Source organism: Salvelinus fontinalis, chromosome 32 (genome assembly GCF_029448725.1).
Source record: "Salvelinus fontinalis isolate EN_2023a chromosome 32, ASM2944872v1, whole genome shotgun sequence".
NCBI lineage: Eukaryota > Metazoa > Chordata > Actinopteri > Salmoniformes > Salmonidae > Salvelinus > Salvelinus fontinalis.
In genome coordinates this window covers 34,959,964-34,979,733 of record NC_074696.1, presented here as the reverse complement: position 1 = coordinate 34,979,733, position 19,770 = coordinate 34,959,964, and the positions used below count along the sequence as shown (strand labels likewise).

Here is a 19,770-nt window from a genome sequence, read left to right as displayed (position 1 = left end):
GTGCGTCGTCCCACGGACCTCCCGGTTGCGGCCGGCTGCGACAGAGCCTGTGCGCGAACCCAGAGACTCTGGTGGCGCAGCTACCACTGCGCTACAAGCTTGGCACACCTGTATTTGGGGAGTTACTCCCACTCTTCTCTGTAGATCCTCGCTCTGTCAGGTTGGATGGGGAGCGTCGCTGCACAGCTATTTTCATGTCTCTCCAGAGACGTTCGATCGGGTTCAAGGTCCTGAGAGCTCTGGAGCAGGTTTTCATCAAGGATCTCTTTGCGCTTTGCTCCATTCATCTTTCCCTCAACACTGACTGGTTTCCCAGTCCCTGCCACTGAAAAACATCCTCACAGCATGATGCTGCCACCACCATGCTTCACCGTAGGGATGGTGCCAGGTTTCCTCCAGACGTGATGCTTGGCATTCAGGCCAAAGAGTTCAATCTTGGCTTTATCAGACCAGAGAATCTTGTTTCTCATGGTCTGAGAGTCCTTTAGGGGCGTTAGAGCGTTGGACTAGTAACCGAAAGGTTGCAAGATCGAATCCCGAGCCGACAAGGTACAAATCTGTCGTTCTGCCCCTGAACAAGGCAGTTAACCCACTGTTCCTAGGCCGTCATAGGAACAAATTCTTATTTTCAAACGGACTTGCCTAGTTAAATAAAGGTAAAATAAATAAATAAATAGGTGCCTTTTGGCAAACGCAAAGCAGGCTGTCATGTGCCTTTTACTGAGGAGTGGCTTCAGTTTGTCCACTCTATCACAAAGGCCTGATTGGTGGAGTGCTGCAGAGATGGTTTTCCCATCTCCACAGAGGAACTCTGGAGTTCTGTCAGAGGGACCATCGGGTTCTTGGTCCCCTCCCTGACCAAGGCCCTTCACCCCGATTGCTCTGTTTGGAAGAGTCTTGGTGGTTCCTGACTTCTTCCATTGAAAAATTGTGGAGGCCACTGTGTTCTTGGGGACCTTCAATGCTGCAGACATTTTTTGGTACCATTCACCAGTCCATTGCCTGGACACATTTCGAAATCATGTCCAATCAATTTAATTTACCACAGGATGATCAATGGAAACAGGATTCACCTGAGCTCAATTTCGAGTCTCATAGCAAAGGGTCTGAATACTTATGTAAATAAGTTATTTGTTTTTATTTGTAGTACATTTGCAAAAAATTCTAAAAACCTGTTTTTGCTTTGTCATTATGGGGTATTGTGTGTAGATTTAATACATTTTAGAATACGGCTGTAACGTAACAAAATGTGGAAAAAGTTAAGGGGTCTGAATACTTTCCGAATGCACTGTACACCACCACCTACGCATGGCACGTAGCCTAGATGTTAGAGAGACAGTTGCTGGTTCAAGACCCAGGCCAGGAGATTACAGAAATGGGAAGTGAACTGGCACCTGGAGGGCTGCTGGTATAAGATCCCAGGTCCTAACCACTGCCTTTGTGCCCTAGACTGTTAACCCAAAAGCGCCTCCCAACCAGGGATGCGGCACCGTGACTGACCATGTGCCTCTCAACAACAATATGGTAGTATCTTTATTATATTCTATTACGAAAAACCTTAAAATATATGAAATTGCGTTTTAGTGGGCCTATTCATTCGTTACCAGTGTGCAACAGTACCTAACTGAACTTCAAAGGTACATTTCAAGGCCGTCCAACTCTACTGAAAAGTCACAGCAGCTGAGAAGACGGGCGGTGGGACCCTGTGACGTAGCGTTTACAGACCGCTCGCGCTGTTTACAGTTTGATCATTTGGTGGCATGAATTATCAAACATCAAGCACTAAATGGCCATAGACGTAATTTTGGCAATTATGAGGAAAGAACTTCTGTGACACAGGTGAGTCGCTCATTTCTATTCATGCATGCATAAAGTCAGTTGGCTATTTATGTTTGCAGATGTTCAATCATTTGCTTTCTTCGCAGTCAACAATATTCATGTTAACTCGTTCGTTTGTAATTACACGAAACAATGTTTTCAATGTCTGATTTGAACACTGATCTGCAAACAGTTAGGCTAACAAATCCCTGCAGCTTGTTTTACATTTAATCGGTTCGTAGGCTACACTCGATTTTAGAAGGATTTTACATGTAAAGTTTACAAAAGTTAGGCTACTTTTTCCCCCCAAATCCCATGTCACATACAGCCACACAATTCATTTCGCTACTTGAGCAGTCTTTTGAAGGTTCACTATTGCCCTCTAAAATGTTGTTGTTTATCCTGTTAAGTCTAGTTATCCTGTTTCAAAGTAGCCAATAAAGTATATCAAAGGGTTGTTCTATTTCAGTGACTGCAACGGATGCAGTTTTCACTGCGACTTTGTCAGAAATCCAATGATTTGAAACAGTGTTAATCTCATTCCTTGTTTAGCAAATATTTTGTATATTTTTGGCAGCTGAAACATTGTAGCCGACTCACCGTTTGTAACATTGTAGTCTAACAACGTGACAATAGTGCAAAAAACTTTTAACTAAACTAAGCGCAATAAAAGTAGTCTCTAAAAATGAAATTCCCTAACTTTGGGCGTTGAATAAGGCTAGTACAGAGAGTATATATTTAATCTGCATTTCAATAACAAACTTCGAGGCCTGAGCCATCTGAAGCCTGGAGACTCCCTTGAATCACGGAGCCCGTGTAGTGATGTTATCAGGGCGAGGGAGAAAACAACAACTCGGCAATATACTACAATACCATCCACTCCTTTGTGTTTTTGGATCAAACGTTAGGCAATGGTGCACGGACATGAGCTCAGTCAGGCGTTATTGAAGTTCAGACCTCATATTTTACATAAAACCGAGTCAAAAAACGTAGCTGCTCCCAAGCGGATATGAACATCTATTTTTAACCTCCCAAATTCTGTCTGTTCAATCTGCCTCTGTCCTGACAACAATGAACCGGCTTTGTAAAATATTTTGTCTCCGCATTCCATCATTGAGATAATGTGATCCCTTCATAGGTCTACCGTTATTAGCCTAGGCCCTAATGATAAGTAAATATGTGCTTATGTAGGTCTATTTATCAATTATAAATATGTAATTAATTTATTCTCACAATTTAAATTAAAGTTTAATATAGCACAAATATAGTATTTTTGGTAAGGGAAGGTGATAAGGTGATATCGCTATGGAAAATGGCAATAATAGGTATGATGACATTGCCTGGGGTTGTGGTGGTCAATGTCACACATTCGCCTTCCACCGAGAAATCACATGATTGCCCCATCAAGTCGATACGAGTCGGTTCCTCTTTCCGCGTGAGTGCTGCTGGCTGCTGCGTAGACCAATTTAATAAACTGAAGTCATCTGACTCTCATAAGTCAATCTACACACACACACCAAATGGATCTGATGAGTTGAATAGTTTTTATTTCTAAGGGTGGCAAAGTAGACTAGACTTGGCTGTATAGCTCCACTTCTGTCCCTGAAAACTCGTTCACCTGTTTCATCGCTATTCAGTAGATCTACTGTATGTTTCAGTGGTTGACTAACTCGACTTTCAACAGTGAATGGATATTGATGTTCAAGTCAGTCATGGCATGTGTGTTAGTCACTTTCAACTCTGTACACTCTCTTTTACAGTTCTATTCAATAGTCCTGGGCTTAATAAACTGGGACCAAAAATGGATATGTATGTGTATATTTATGTGAATCATTTGGGTGTCAATATGTGCCGGTTCCTGTGTGTGTAAAGGGTATATGTGTATTAATCACCACCTCTATCTCCTCATAGTGTAAATGGAGTCATCACGAGGCTCTGGGGGTCTCTCCCGCGAGTACAAGCTGGTGATGCTGGGAGAGGGGGGAGTGGGGAAGAGCGGTGAGTACACACACACACACTCAGAATTACACTTAACTGTACTCTTCACTCTTACTTAGTGCATGTCTTTGTTTCTGTCTTGCTCATGTTTTTTACGTATTATCTCTGACTTTGACTATTCTTCTTCAACTCGGTCTTGATTTACATTACTTTTCCTAATGTCCTCTTGTTTTTTTTATGAGTGAGATGTGTGGGTGTTTGTATGTGAGAGAGACACACACACACACACCCTCCAAGTGCAGTCAGGCAGTCAGAGTTCTCGTAAGCATGGGCGTTGGCTGCCTTCTACGGCAGTCTGGGGTGCCTTTTGGGTGCCTGTTGTCAGGAAGACGCATCAGTGCCTAGCAACCGCCTTCCTCTTCTTGGCTACTGTTGCTGTGGAGACTGGCAGAGTTCACCTGGTATAGGTGCACAGCAAAGTAGTCAAAACATCGGAGAGAGGGAGGATATGGAGGGAGAGATGGGTCATAAAAACAAGCGTCATTCTGATTTCATCTGTGCAAGTTATCGTCATGGAAACTAGAGTGGGTGTACACTGATGCTGCGGAGGTGTGTGTGTGTCTGTGTGTTATCTATGTGCGTGAACCACTGCATGCCTGGAGGAAGACCAACAACGAGACGAGAGGGAGGGGAAGTGTGTGTGTGTGTGTGTGTGATACAACCTGGGAAATGTAATAGTCTCCCATATAGAGGGATTATGACGTCAATATCACCCTTTCTTTCTCTCTCTCTTTCTTCCACTCTGTTTTCTGATCTTCTGTAGTTTGTTTCTGATTTCTCCTTTTTAGATTGTTGATGAAGTGCCTATGAAGCTTGTTAAAACTTAACTCTCTTTCTCTCTCTCTCTCCTCAGCTATTATAATGCAGTTTATCAGCCACAGGTTCCCTGAAGACCATGACCCCACCATAGGTGAGAGTGCTTGGTCTCTGATCAAAATACGGCGACTCCTATTTGCTCAAATTTGGTCTCCTAAACCACACCAAAAATGAGCCACCCTTTGCCTAGAGGACAGCTTTGCACACGCTTGGCATTCTCTCAACCAGCTTCACCTGGAATGCTTTTCCAACAGTCTTGAAGGAGTTCCCACAAATGCTGAGCACTTGTTGGCTGCTTTTCCTTCACTCTGTGGTCCAACTCATCCCAAACCATCTTAATTGGGTTGAGGTCGGGTGATTGTGGAGGCCAGGTCATCTGATGCAGCACTCCATCACTATCCTTCTTGGTCAAATAGCCCTTACACAAGCTGAAGGTGTGTTGGGTCATTAATCTGCGTCTCACAAAGATGCGATGGTTGGAAACAAAAACCTCAAATTTGGACTCATCAGACCAAAGGACATATATTTCCACCGGTCTAATGTCCATTGCTGGTGTTTCTTGGCCCAAGCAAAACTCTTCTTCTTATTGGTGTCCTTTAGTGGTGGTTTCTTTGCAGAAATTTGACCATGAAGGCCTGATTCACGCAGTCTGCTCTGGACAGTTGATGTTGAGATGTGTCTGTTACTTGAACTCTGAAGCATTAATCTGGGCATAATTTATGAGGCTGGTAACTCTAACAAACTTTTCCTCTATAGCAGAGGTAACTGCTTTGCTATATCTTGGCCAGGTCGCAGTTGTAAATTAGAACTTGTTCTCAACTGGCCTACCTGGTTAAATAAAGGTGAAATAAAAAATAATAATCAAAAAACTCTGGATCTTCCTTTCCTGTGGCGGTCCTCATGAGAGCCAGTTTCATCATTCCGCTTGATGGTTTTTGCGACTGCATTTGAAGAAACTTTCAAAGTTCTTAATTTTCCGTATTGCCAGACCTTCATGTCTTAAAGTAACGAAATTCCATAAATAAAATTCCATAAATAAACTTTTAACAAGGCACACCTGTTAATTGAAATGCATTCCAGGTGACTACCTCATTAAGTTGGTTGAGAGAATGCCAAGAGTGTGCAAAGCTGTCATTAAGGCAAAGGGTGGCTACTTTGAAGAATCTAAAATATATTTTGATTTGTTTAACATATTTTTGGGTTACTACATTATTCCATATGTATTTCATAGTTTTGATGTCCTAACTATTTATCTACAATGTAGAAAATAGTAAAAATGTAAGAAAAACCCTTGAATGAGTAGGTGTGTCCAAACTGTTGACTGGTACTGTATTTACATACACTGAGTGTACAAAACATCAGGAACACCTTCCTAATATTGAGTTTCACCCCCCTTTGCCTTCAGAAAAGCCTCAATTGGACTACATGGTGTCAAAAGTGTTCCTTAGGGATGCTGGCCCATGTTGACTCCAATGCGTTCCACAGTTGTGAATTTGGCTGGATGTCCTTTGGGTGGTGGACCATTCTTGATTCACAGCATGAAAAACTCAGCAGCGTTGCTGTTCTAGATACACTCAAACCGGTGCGCCTGGCACCTACTACCATACCCCGTTCAAAGGCACTTAAATCTTTTGATTTGCCCATTCACCCTCTGAATGGCACACATACAATCCATGTCGCAATTGTCTCCAGGCTTACAAATCCTTCTTTAACCTGTGTTCTCCCCTTCGTCTACACTGATTTGAAGTGGATTGAACAGGTGACATCAGTAAGGCAACACCTTGATTCATCTGGTCAGTCTGTCATGGAAAGTGCAGGAGTCACGCGGCCGTGGCTTGCTATATAAAGCAAGCAGATAGGCATCAAGGCTTTCAGTTACTGTTCAATTTAACATTAGAATGGGCAAAACTAATGACTAGCGACTTTGAGCGTGGTATGATCATCGGGGCCAGGCACGCTGGATCCAGTTCCTCTAAAACCGGCCGCCTTCCTGGGCTTTTCACGCACGGCAGTGTGTAGGGTTTCCCGAAAATGGTGCAACAAACAAAAAATACAGTCAGTGAAAGGCATATGGGCAAAAGAGAATGGCAAGAATCGTGCAAAGACGACAAATTGATTGCTTAACGAGTACCACTTCCTCCCGTTTCGGCCCATACCTGGCGCGAACTCGGGACCTCTGACATGTGACTGCCCTACTGAAGCGTCTTACCAGTCGGCGCTATGTGAAAAGCTAGCTATTTGCTGGCGCAATGGGCATACTTCAGGCTGAGGAGTAAGTTTCACACCCCCCCATGTGCTACACTAACAGGCAGGCCACGAACAGACAAATAACGGCGCTGTACAACAGTGGTATGCAGAACGGCATCTCGGGACGCACAACTTGTCAATTGTTGTCACGGATGGGCTACTGCAGCAGATGACCACACCAGGTTCCACTCCTATCAGATAAAAACAAGAAGAAGCGGCTTCAGCGGACACGCAATCACCAAAACCGGACAGTTGAGTCTGACAAATCCCGGTTCCTGTTGCATCATTCAATGGCAGAGTCAGGATTTGACATAAGCAGCATGAGTCTATCCTGCCTGGTGTTAATGGTACAGGCTATTGGCGGTGGTGTACCACTGTCCAGTTTGCAGCAACTGTGTGATGCCATCGCGTTAGCGTAGACCAACATCCCTGTGGAACGTGTCTGACTTGTATAATCCATCACCTGAATAATTCAGGCTGTTCTGGAGGCAAAGGAAGGTCCGACCCAGTACTAGATGGGTGTACCTAATAAACTGGCTGGTGAGTAGATAGATGTAACTGCCAGAATAATGGTAACAGTTGAGTAAATGTGGGATGCAAAGTATATTGAAAGCAGGTTCTTCCACACAGGTGTGGTTCCTGAGTTAATTAAAAAATGAACATCCCATCATGGTTAGGGTCATATATAAAAATGCTGGGCAGACCATTATTTTGTCTACCATGGCTATGCCCCAATAGGATGACAATGCCTCCATCCACAGGGCTCTGAATGGTTTGATGAGCATGAAAATGTTAACCATATGCTATGACCGTTCTCAGTCACCAGATCTCAACCCAATTGAACACTTATGGAAGATTCTAGAGCAGCGCTTGAGACAGCGTTTTCCACCACCATCAACAAAACGTACTGAAGGAGGGAACGAGGTATAACATACTACGGGGAGTCAACAGCCAATAATATTCACTTGAAAAACTGAAATTACTCCTAACGGGCCAATGGATGCCGAGGCCCACCCTCGGATGCCCCGCCTTCCTGGCTATAATACCAGGGCTCACATCCATTTCCTCAATTCAGAACTGTTTTTCAGCGAGCACAAATCCCCTGACGTGTGTGGCCAAAATATGTTCTACCTCGTTCCATTCTTCAGGGAACATTAGTTATATTAATAACTGTATGTTCCCTTTCAGTCGGTTACTCTGTATAACATACTATGGGTACATACAATCACTCCCCAAGCCGACTCAGAGGGTACCAAACAAGGAGGCCCACGGCACCCCAAGCACACACAGGTTCCACTGGCTCCAAAAAGGGGTTACAGAAGTCAGAAGTTTCCTCTAATACTTACCTGAGAAGCCTGAACTGTCAGAGCCCCATATAGGGTATAGACCCCATGATTCCAAGAACAATACTTACCTTGCGAGCATGAAATGTCAGAACTCATACAAGGAACTGCAAGTCCAAAACAAGAGAACACCTGGCGTGACTTGATAAAGCCCACATGCACGCTGCATAGCATCGACCAGAGTCGATGAACCATGGCCTATGACGTAACTACACAATTATCTTGTATAGCCATTAAAATACCACTCAATGTCTCTCCCAGAGGATGCATACAAGACACAGATCCGCATCGATGATGAACCAGCCAACCTAGACATCCTGGATACAGCAGGACAGGTAACTTCCTCACAAAGGGCTTCCATTAAAACGTCACGCCTCCATCTCATTCTCGATAGTCTAATATGGCTTCCTCGCCTCCTCTCCTTCCTCTACTGATCTGTAAACATAGGATAGGTGAAAGCAATAGGGAAAAAACACCTTGGAAGGACTGGGAATTTGCTTTCATCTGTCTAGTTTTTTCACATTAGATCAGATAGAGGAGGGAAAACCCTCTCCCTCTATCCCGATGCTCACTTTCCTATAAAATCAATAATTTCTGACTGTCTGTTCCTGTCTCTCAATTACATTCAATTCAATCATTCTTATTAGCATGATCACTTATCATTGGCAATGTAAGATAATTATTTATCAAAGCAAACCCAGAAGAACATATCTCCCCTTCATTGTCATGACATCGAAGTCTTTACTCTTCTCAACTTCTATTTAAGCAATGCTCACACAATCTACTCCCTTCTTTTACTTACATAATGTCTTTCTCACCCGCTCCCCGCACCGTGTCTTTGCCTGTCTGACTCATCCATAGACTCATGCATAGACTCATGCATGGCTCACTTATGATGTTAGTCATGTTCTATATATGGTCATGTACATGTTCTATAATACATGCCCATGACTGGGTTTGTTCATACCGGACCAAATTCAGGGAAGTGTCCACACACAGGGCATTGTGTTTAGAGAGCTAATGCTTTGAGTGACCGAGACAGTCCACTGTCTCAAGTGACCCTTAACTTCTGAGTAATCTAAATTCAAATATTTTTTATGTTCTTCCTCTAGTAGCTTGTAGGACAGACAGACTATTGGTGATTGATTCTCTGCATGCTCTCAGGTGTACACACACACACTCTCGCTCACACTCACACCAGTACATGATTGTGTGGGTGTATGTGTAGCATCTGCATATGTAATGTTATCTAAGTATTTTGCTGTTATCCTTTCTGTACCAGTCCTTAATCACTCGCTCCACTTTTTCCTCTTTCTTTCTCACACACACACACACACACACACACACACACACACACACACACACCTCTCCAGGCGGAGTTTACAGCCATGCGGGACCAGTACATGCGGGCGGGCGAGGGCTTCATCATCTCCTACTCCATCACAGATAGGCGGAGCTTACAGGAGGCGCGCCAGTTCAAGCAGCTCATTGACCGTGTGCGCCGCACCGCCAACACACCAGTGGTACTGGTGGGCAACAAGTCTGACCTGACCCATCTCAGACAGGTGAGAATTGTGGGAAGGAGGGAGGGGGAGAGGGATGCACATTGGTAGTCTTGGCACTAAAGGAGGTTTTGCCCACTATCTGGCGGCATTAAAATCTTACTATTATTCAAATGGCCTATCTTTACACATTTACTGGGAGATTTACAGATTGCCTGTCTGACTGGTATGATAAATCTATAGATTCCCCGGTAAATCTGTAGATTCCCCGGTAAATCTGTAGATTTACAGGTAAATCTGTAGATTTACAGGTAAATCTGTAGATTTACAGGTAAATCTGTAGATCTACAGGTAAATCTGTAGATTTACCTGTAGATTTACCAAGGAGACAGGGAATCTGTAGATTTACAAAGGAGACGGGGAATCTGTAGATTTACCAAGCAGACGGGGAATCTGTAGATCCACACACTTACCGTAACATATACATCATGACTCTGTTTGGTACATATACTGTATATAACAATCGTCTCATGTCTGTAGGTTTTATCTGTATACTGGCTTTCAACATGGTATTTCCCTCCACTCCACTAGGTGTCAGTAGAGGAGGGGAAGGAGCTGGCCAGGGAGTTCCAGTGCCCCTTCTTCGAGACCTCTGCTGCATTTCGCTACTACATCGACGAGGTTTTCGCCGCTCTGGTCCGCCAGATTCGCCAACGCGAGGCCGAGTCGGTCCGCGGCAGTGAGAGGAAGAACAGGAGGAACCACTCGTTCTGGAGCCGCATGCGATCCACCTTCCACAAGAAACAACACTCCGAGCACTGAGAGAGGGGCACTGTGGGATACGACAGTCCTCCAGTGGTACCCTTACAGGCCCAATTCCTAGTTCCAACTCCCACGAGGAGACTAATGACTCTTGTCCGAGTTAGATGAGTGTTTGCAACGGCAACTAAACTAACAATTGTTACTGAAGAGATTAGCCTCTTGGGCACATTAGAGAAGGCAGGAACCATGCTGATGTACCGTATGCTCATTGTGCTGCAATTTGGGTCTGGCTTTTAACAACAGCCGACGTTAGCATTTTAGTATCCAATGAAACCAATTGACTGTAGTGTTTAATATTTAAAAAATGCTGAGACAGCGTGGGGTTTGCCTGAAGTTACAACATTTATCTTTGATGGAGAGCCAGAGATGAGACGTTTAGGTGAAACTATGTAGGGAGGGAAGGGGTTGCGGTCCTTAAGAGATGGAGGGATGGGCGCTTGAAGAGAGATAGATATTATGGGGAATTGCGGAGGGGAAGGGAGCAAAGACTAGGCTGAGAAGGTCATACAGTAGGTAAAGTGGCAGGTATTGAGGAGTGAGCTTGAAGTTTGATTTTAAAGGTGGTTGGGAAATGCGAAGGGGTATGAGATGTGAGTTTGAAGATTAGAGGGAGAGTCCCAAAGGATGTGGAGTATCTTGCCAGCCAAGGAAATGGAAAGAATGAAAAGATTGTAATATAGAAGATGATGAAAACAAGATGTTCTGATAGCATTGAGGTTCCTCTCCATTTCAACTGAAAAGCCTTCATGGGTTATTGCTTTGTGTTTGTAAGCTGACCAGCCTGTACTCAGGGCTGGTGCCATGTTTCAGTGGGAATACTTTAACAGTTGTGAACTGAGTTGCAGAGGATATTTAATACACAGGTGGTGTTTACGTTGACAAGACATTACTGTGCAGCATTGCCTAATATGGTCCACTAGAATGGAATTTGATGGGCGTAGCTGGCATTTTAATTTTGCTCCGCCTACAACAGGTTTGTCATCATACAATGTTTTATAGTGTTTCAGTAAATAGCGATAATGCCAAGTACAGTACCTCTCCAGAGTGTTTCACACTCCTTTATTACCCCCTGACCTGTAGTACAACGGTTGTGCACTAATCATTTCAGCACTCCGTGGATCTGGTAGTGCCACATATGGGAGTATATTATGTTTTGTGTTTGTTTTATTCCTCTTGATCATGATTGTTTTCCTTAATTTATTTTCTATTAACACACTAAAATAAAATGTACTGCCATTGTTTTCCAAATTGGTTGTGTGTTTTGTCTGGCCTCTCTGTGTGTGTGAGTCACCCCCATGTGGCGGTATGAGGTTCCGCAGCAAATATAATCCACGGTAATGAGTCTTGGTTTGACTGTTGTGTTTGAATAACTACAATCGTTCGTTTTCATTTATGATATACAATAGCGTGCTGCGCAAAAAAATCACGAATCGACTAATGCCATGAACAATACAATCAATATGCTGTGCACGAACTTCCTATCAGTTAAGTTACGTGGCTAATGATTACCCTGGGAAAGGTCTTTCGCTATTGTGTCCCTCCGCTGTTTCCGTCCATGGGTAAAGGTGATGTGAAGCTAACTCCTTAGCACTTTCAAGTAAAAAATAAATCTACATTTTACAAGCTGTTGGCAGACGTGTGGGGCACATTGTGGACATATTGAACTGTGTATATAGCATTGGGCTGCTCTTGCCAGAAGACGGTATAGAACGTTGCTAGCTAACAAAGCACAGGCCTAATCCACGGTTGCAAGTGAACGGAAGTGGTAGTCTACCTGTCGTGAGAATGGACTCTTGGGTTCGATTCAACTCGCAGAGCCAAGCCAAGGAGCGCGTTTTCAGGTACAGTAGCTAGCAAAAATGTCATATGAGAGTTGAGATTTCTCAAACAGTAGTATGTCATGTCAGAATCAGCTGGTAGGTTTCAAGTTAAATTAATTACACGAATACAGTAGCTAGGGAGTTTAGTCCGCTAATATCAGCTAACTAGCACGAAAGTTAGCAGTCAATGTAAACTGATATCCATGAGCATACAAAATATGAATGTTAGAGGACGAAAAAATACAAATAACAAAACATGTATTTATAAAAAGTCGGTTTTGGGCTGCAGTTGTCACTGCCTGCTTGCCCGTTTTATTGGGTAAATTACTGCGCCACAGCTGATTTTTGGATTCGAATTGAGGGGGTCTCATGCACAATGCTAATGTCCAGCCTTTCCTTATCAAGTGGGCATAGTCCCAATTACATTTAGTATTATACTGATGGCTTGCTACATGAAAGTACCAGTTGCCCTTGACATGAGAAACATTGTGCCCAAGTTATTCATCACAAGATGTAAACTATGACTAAACTATAGTAAAATAGATATAATCAGATTTTGACACACATTCATTTTCTGTGTTCACACAGGGCTGCACAGTATGCCTGTACGTTGCTAGGCTACACTCTCCAGAAGGGTGGGTCAGGCGTTGAGCTCCTGAAGATGGTGAAACAACTGGAAACGCATATAAGCCTAACAAGGAAGTGTAAGTCAATGTTGTAAGTCAATGTTTGTAAGTCACTGCGGCACCTCTGTGTCTCAGGATTATGGCTCAGGCTTACTCTCCATTGGTATTTCACTGTGCCTCAATTCAGTTTCCTGGGTCTCACATCTCTCTCTCCAGTGATGCGTCTGGGGAACTCTGCAGAGGCTGTAGAAGCAGCGAAGCGTGCGGTGCACCTCTCAGACAGCGTGCTACGTCTCTGCCTGACCGTGGCCCACCTTAACAAGGCCATGTACTTCGCCTGTGACAACGTGCTGTGGGCTGGCAAGGCGGGCCTCCTGCCCAAACTGGACCAGGACAAGTGGAGCCAGAGATCCTTCAGGTGACTTATTATTGGGAACCTTAAGTCCTAAACTGTATTGGGAGTCGGTGTATTTGAGTTGTCCTATTATTGGCAGTTGTTACCTACATTCTCTCCCTAGAGCTACACTACGTGATCAAAAGTACGTGGACAGCTGTTCGTCGAAAATCTCATTCCAAAGTCATGTGCATTGATATGGAGTTGGTCCCACCTTTGCTGCTATAACACCCTCCACTCTTCTGGGAAGGTTTTCCACTAGATGTTGGAACATTGCTGCGGGGACTTTCTTCCATTCAGCCACAAGAGCATTAGTGAGGTCGGGCACTGATGTTGGGCAATTAGCCCTGGCTCTCAGTCTGCGGGCCAAAGGTGTTCGATGGAATTGAGGTCAGGACTCTGTGCAGGCCAGTCAAGTTCTTCCACACTATTTCTGCATGGGGGTATTGTCATGCTGAAATAGGAAAGGGTCTTTCTCAAACAAAATCATCTAGAATGTTATTGTTTGCTGTATCGTTAAGATTTCACTTCACTGGAACTAAGGGGCCTAGCCCAAACCATTATTCCTCCTCCACCAAACTTTACAGTTAGCACTGCATTGGGGCAGGTAGCGTTCTCCTGGCATCCACCAAACCCAGATTTGTCCGTCTGACTGCCAGATGGTGAAGCGTGATTCATCACTCCAGAGAACGCGTTTCCACTGCTCCAGAGTTCAATGGCAGCGAGCTTTACACCATTCCAACCGACACTTGGCATTGCGCATGGTGATCTTAGGTTTGTGTGGCTGCTTTGCCATTGAAACCAATTTCATGAAGCTCCCGACTAACAGTTGTTGTGCTAACTTTGCTTCCAGAGGCAGTTTGGAACTCGGTAGTGAGCATTGCAACTGAGGACAGACGCTTTTTACGCGCTTCAGCACTTGGCGGTCCTGTTTTGTGAGCTTGCGTGGCCTACCACTTCGCGGCTGAGCCGTTGTTGCTCCTAGATGTTTTCCACTTCACAATAATAGCACTTACAGTTGACCGGGTCAGCTCTAGCAGGACAGAAATTTCACGAACTGACTTGTTGGATAGGTGGTATCCTATTACAGAGCTCTTCAGTAAGGCCATTCTACTGCCTATGTTTGTCTATGGAGATTGCATGGCTGTGTGCTCGATTTTATACACCTGTCAGCAACTGGTGTGGCTGAAATATCCGATTCCACTAAATTGAAGGGGTGCCGACTTATTTTTGTTTATATAGTGTATTTTCTATCACTTTCGTTCTCTAATTCTACCTCTAACTCACCCTCTTCTTTTCCCTCTGCCACTTTTTCTTTTGTTTAATGTCTTCTACATCCTCTCTTCCGGGCATGCACTATCTTTACTGTCTCATGTTTTACATTAATCTCTCTCTCTCACGCTCTTACACATTTCTCTCTCTACAGGTACTACCTCTTTGCCCTCATCCTCAACCTAACCCGGGATGCCTATGAGATCCGCCTGCTTATGGAGCGTGAGGCCCGCTCCTCCCACGGGGGGTCAAATGCTACCTGGACCTCCTCTCCATCCCCCGAGAACGGAGACCTCTCCCACCCCCACCCCTCTTCCTCCTCCTTCCCTGTGGCCATATTACCCCTTCTGTCTGAACGCTTCGGCAGACAGTTCCACCTGCTGGGGACGGTGCTGCGCAGCAACCCACCGCTGCTGCTGGACCTGCTGAAGAATGCATGCGATGTGTTTATCCCGCTGGACCGGCTGGGCATCTACCCTACCGGCCAGGGCTTCGTGGGGGCCTGCGGCCTGGCCTCCTCTATTCTCTCCATCCTCACCATCGTCCACCCCTGGCTCAAGCTCAAACCGTGAAGAAGCCAGAATTTTGGGTTGAATGTTCAAGCTCAAGTCGAACATTCCTCAAGCTCGAGCCTGGAAGGAGGCATTTTGGCAGAACGTTTTAGGTCCGCTGGTAGAAGTCTAGAAGTGCTGTTGTGTCTAAGGATGCAGCATGATGGGTCCTGTACACTGTTTGCTTGGAAAGGTTAGCAATTTGAGCAGATCAAGCTCAGATAAAGGTTGGTGGACTGAAACAGTAATATTTCGAATCAGAGAGAATTTGCAATTGAGCTTTGTATTGGAATTACATCTTTTGTATCTTGTTCATGCTCTAAAATGTTCAAACACTAAATTCCCCAAAAGCCATTTGGTTTGGTAGTTGAGAAGGACCTTCCCCATGCAAGTGTATGGTACACACACACACACACACACAGAGTAGACGCATAAACACGAAGTCAAATTCATGAAGTTTGTCAGTTGTGATTTACCCAGGCTTTAAAGAAAAACGACCAAAAACTACATTTTGGTATTTGTTTCATTAGTCCATTGTTGATGTATTCCCAAAATGTTTAAGATTTATAAATACAGAAATACAGCCTGTATGATGCATTTTTCATGATGCAAAATTCATCATACCGGGTGTATTTCTGTATTTTGAAAGTTAAACATTTTGGGACTATATCAACAATGGACTAATGAAACAAATACCGAAATGTAGTTTTTGGGTGGAGTTTTGTTTTAAAGTCTGGGTAAATCACAACTAACGGGCATAATGAAGTGCTACACAGCACAAAGAAAGCCAGAATGTCATTCAGTGGGTGGATACTCTGGGATTTTGACAATGATGGCCCTTTATCTACTTCCCCAGAGTCATGAACTCGTGGATTCCATTTTAATGAACTCACAAGCTGTTGGGAGCACATAACAAACCCAAGTATGCTGATGATCTATAATATCTTCTCAGATGATTGTGAGGAGCAGCTGTCTTGCATGTCTCAAGTCCAAACTTCTCTGTCAAAGGGGAGAGACCATGTCCACAAATACTATTAACTGTCCTCTTTCATAACTTGCACTTAGTTTATAACCTTAATTAGCATTTGAAATGGATCCTGGTCTCTATTAGGAAAGTGCTTCCACATCCCTATACGTACTGTTTCTGTCCTGTTAGTATTCAAAATGATACCATTGGATAGGATTATCTGTACCTACAGCATTGTTTTGGGAGATAGGCCTATTGTCCAATGTTATCCTTGAGGAACGCCGTACAGCTAGTTATGTGGTACATCTTCCTCAGTTAATTAAAGCCATAACATAAGAAAGCTTTATTTCTATGAAGAGGTGCAATAAAATATTTTCTCACACCGGGTGTAAATGTTTAATAATAATGACTTTTGAGGTGAAGGGTCCTTTTATAAGCGGGTAAAGGGGACATTTATTGGCTTGTATAGGGAAGCAAACCAGTCGGCTGTGTTCTTGTGCTGATATGGGTAATATGTCCACATTAGAGTATTTTACTAACATTTATGCATGTGGGAAAGGAATTATTGAGTTTACAGAGCCAGTGATTATGACAATTAAGTAAATGATTCAGCCAACTTGGGCATCTACTATTTCAGTCCATTGAACTATATCATTTGTTGAATTCACCCCCCAAAAAATTATTTAGTCTACTTAAAAGTACTTTTGTTAAGCTACTTATAAGTCAATATGTATAACTCAATTACATCAAAATTGTGTATTAATGCCATGCCATTTAAAGCCACTGAACCGGATGTGAATTAAGCTATATTAGGTATTTAAGTGTATTCAGCTGCAATGACACAGCAGTGGGATAAAGCCATTATTATTTAAAAATATGTTGTAACCTATATTTAACTAGGCAAGTCAGTTAACAAATCCTTATTTACAGTGATGGCCTACCCCGTCCAAACCCGGACGACGCTGGGCCAATTGTGTGCCGCCCTATGGGACTCCCAATCATGGCCGGATGTGATACAGCCTGGATTCAAACCTCTTGCACTGAGATTTTTTATTTAAACTTTATTTAACTAGGCAAGTCAGTTAAGAACAAATTCTTATTTACAATGATGGTCTACCAGGGAACAGTGGATAGACTGCCTTGTTCAGGGGCAGAACGACAGATTTTTACCTTGTCAGCTTGGGGATTTGATCTAGCAACCTTTTGGTTACTGGCCCAATGCTCTAACCACTAGGCTACCTGCCACCCCAAATGCAGTGTCTTAGACCGCTGCGCCCCTCAGGAGCCCAAAATCTTTCATACGGCTCATTTAAAACATTTTACTTTCTCCTCTATATATATATATTCAACTGTTACAGTGCAACGAGAGCACTGTGCTGGAAGTCAAAATATGCCATTTGGTCTCTGGCTAGCTAGCAAAACAATATCTTAATCATTGTCCTTGACAGGCTAATTGTGGACATGATTTCTGGTATAATCTCCACTACTTTTGAGTCGAGTCACACTGTAGAGGTGTAACTGTTGATGATTCATAATCAAATAAAACTATAATCTATAGCTTTGTAAATAATCCAGTAAATAATATTTTAACTGTTTTGATGCGAATCGGAGCGGTTTGTTACAACCATTTTCCTCAGTGAGTGAGAACATTTTTATAGCCATGTTTAACATCTTTGAAATCTTGTCTTGATGCTAATGTACTACCAGTGCTGAGGCTTGGCTGCTGTGTGGAGAAAAAGTTCACACAAAATAAATGCCTTTGATTTAAGATCTGTTGGCTGAATCTGTATTGTAAGTGTTGACGGTTACTCCAGTGCTGTTGACTGCTATAACTCAAGCATTTTTACATTTCAGACTTTAGTAATTTAACAGACTCTGTTATCCAGAGCAATTTGCACTGAACAAAAATAAACGCAACATGTAAAGTGTTGATTCCATGTTCCATGGGTTGAAATAAAAGATCCCAGAAATGTTCCATATGTACAAAAAGCTTATTTCTCTCAAATTTGGTGGACAAATTTGTTTACATCCCTGTTAGTGAGCATTTCTCCTTTGCTAAAATAATCCATCCACCTGACAGGTGTGGCATATCAAGAAGCGGATTAAACAGCATGATCACTACACCGTTGCACCTTGTGCTGGGACAATAAAAGGCCACTCTAAAATGTGCAGTTTTATCGCAAAACACAATGCCACAGATGTCTCAAGTTTTGAGGGAGTGTGCAATTCACGTGCTGACTGCAGCAATGTCCACCAGAGCTGTTGCCAGATAATTAAATGTTAATTTATCTACCATAAGCCACCTCAACGTCATTTTAGAGAATTTGGTAGTACGTCCAACCGGCCTGACAACCGCAGTCCACATGTATGGCCTCATGTTGTACAAAATTCCTGGAAGCTGAAAATGTCCCAGTTCTTCCTGCATACTCACACCCCTACTTTTTTGAAAGGTATCTGTGACCAACAGATGCATATCTGTATTCCCAGTCATGTGAAATCCATAGATTAGGGCCTAATTCATTTATTTCAATTGGTTGATATTAACTGTAATTTTGTAAAATCTTTGAAATTGTTGCATGTTGCGTTTAGATTTTTGTTTAGTATATAATCAGTGAGGACTTTGTATTGAGCCCTGGGGGACACCAGTAGCGAGACCATCCTTCAGCTTACTGATCTTCAGTAAAATTAAACGAAAACAACGTGGTGGATATTAACCAAGGTTTGAAATATCAACTGTCCAGTTACTTCACCTGTCCTGTTAATTTTCACATCAGTGCAGATAAAGGAAAATAGATGAGGAAAGGATGCCATTTTTATATTATTGACCTGCCCCTAATGGCAGACTTGAGTGTGGAGTAGGTGTGTGTAGGGTAGGCCATTCTTTAGCCCTATTTGGACAGGATACGTTTTACTGCGGGAGGTCAGGTAATGTAATTATGTGCACGAGCACAAATCAACACATCCGTAATTTTAGTCCTGTCGGAATCTGCCATGTCATACATTACCAGGCAGGAATGTCATTAGCCCAGTCCTAAAGACCTACTGTTTTTCGGCAAACTCCAAGGTCCTCTGATAATACTTATCCCGAGCGAATCGTCATCCCTGTGTTTTGAGGGATATTACAGCGTTTAACAGGCGCTGCACCCAGTTTGGGTAAGAACATGGGGAAAAATGGATGCTTAAAACAACGTGCTATGCACGTAGCCTACAGATTAATGATCTGTTTTGTCATATAATCAACTTTCCTAGTGCCATACTTCTCTTTTAAAAGACGAAGTGGACGATATTGTGCCAATGAATTGATAAATTGCCAAATACGTCAGGTAATTACATGTCTGCGTAGGTTACAGTTCCTGGTTCTTACTGATATGCATTATTTTGACTTTCTCCAAACTGAAGGTCGTTAGGCTATCCCTAGACACTTGAAATATCTTCACGCCCAGAAGAGGCTCCAGGCTTCCATCATAACGGTCCATTGTGAATGAGGAAAAATGCTGGGGTAATAATTACATAACCGACATTCTATAGTAATACAAATCTGGTGCGAGCAGGGCTTAAATGAGAGTCCTTGATCTGAAACAGCAGTCTGAAAAT

At 43.2% G+C, this 19,770-nt stretch overlaps 2 protein-coding genes across 2 annotated transcripts; both read left to right on the top strand.

Annotated features, from left to right (window-relative positions):
• The first annotated feature begins 1,503 nt into the window (after nt 1-1,503).
• Nucleotides 1,504-11,794, top strand: LOC129831155 (GTP-binding protein Rit1-like). The gene is made up of 6 exons (XM_055894236.1): nt 1,504-1,839; nt 3,730-3,816; nt 4,670-4,726; nt 8,484-8,557; nt 9,596-9,787; nt 10,316-11,794. The coding sequence occupies exons 2-6, from the start codon at nt 3,735-3,737 to the stop codon at nt 10,544-10,546; spliced, it is 636 nt and encodes a 211-aa protein (XP_055750211.1). The 5' UTR covers nt 1,504-1,839; nt 3,730-3,734; the 3' UTR covers nt 10,547-11,794.
• A 76-nt stretch (nt 11,795-11,870) lies between these two features.
• Nucleotides 11,871-17,944, top strand: LOC129831154 (peroxisomal membrane protein 11B-like). Its single transcript, XM_055894234.1, has 4 exons — nt 11,871-12,387; nt 12,955-13,070; nt 13,209-13,410; nt 14,813-17,944. The coding sequence occupies exons 1-4, from the start codon at nt 12,332-12,334 to the stop codon at nt 15,228-15,230; spliced, it is 792 nt and encodes a 263-aa protein (XP_055750209.1). The 5' UTR covers nt 11,871-12,331; the 3' UTR covers nt 15,231-17,944.
• The last annotated feature ends 1,826 nt before the right edge of the window (nt 17,945-19,770 follow it).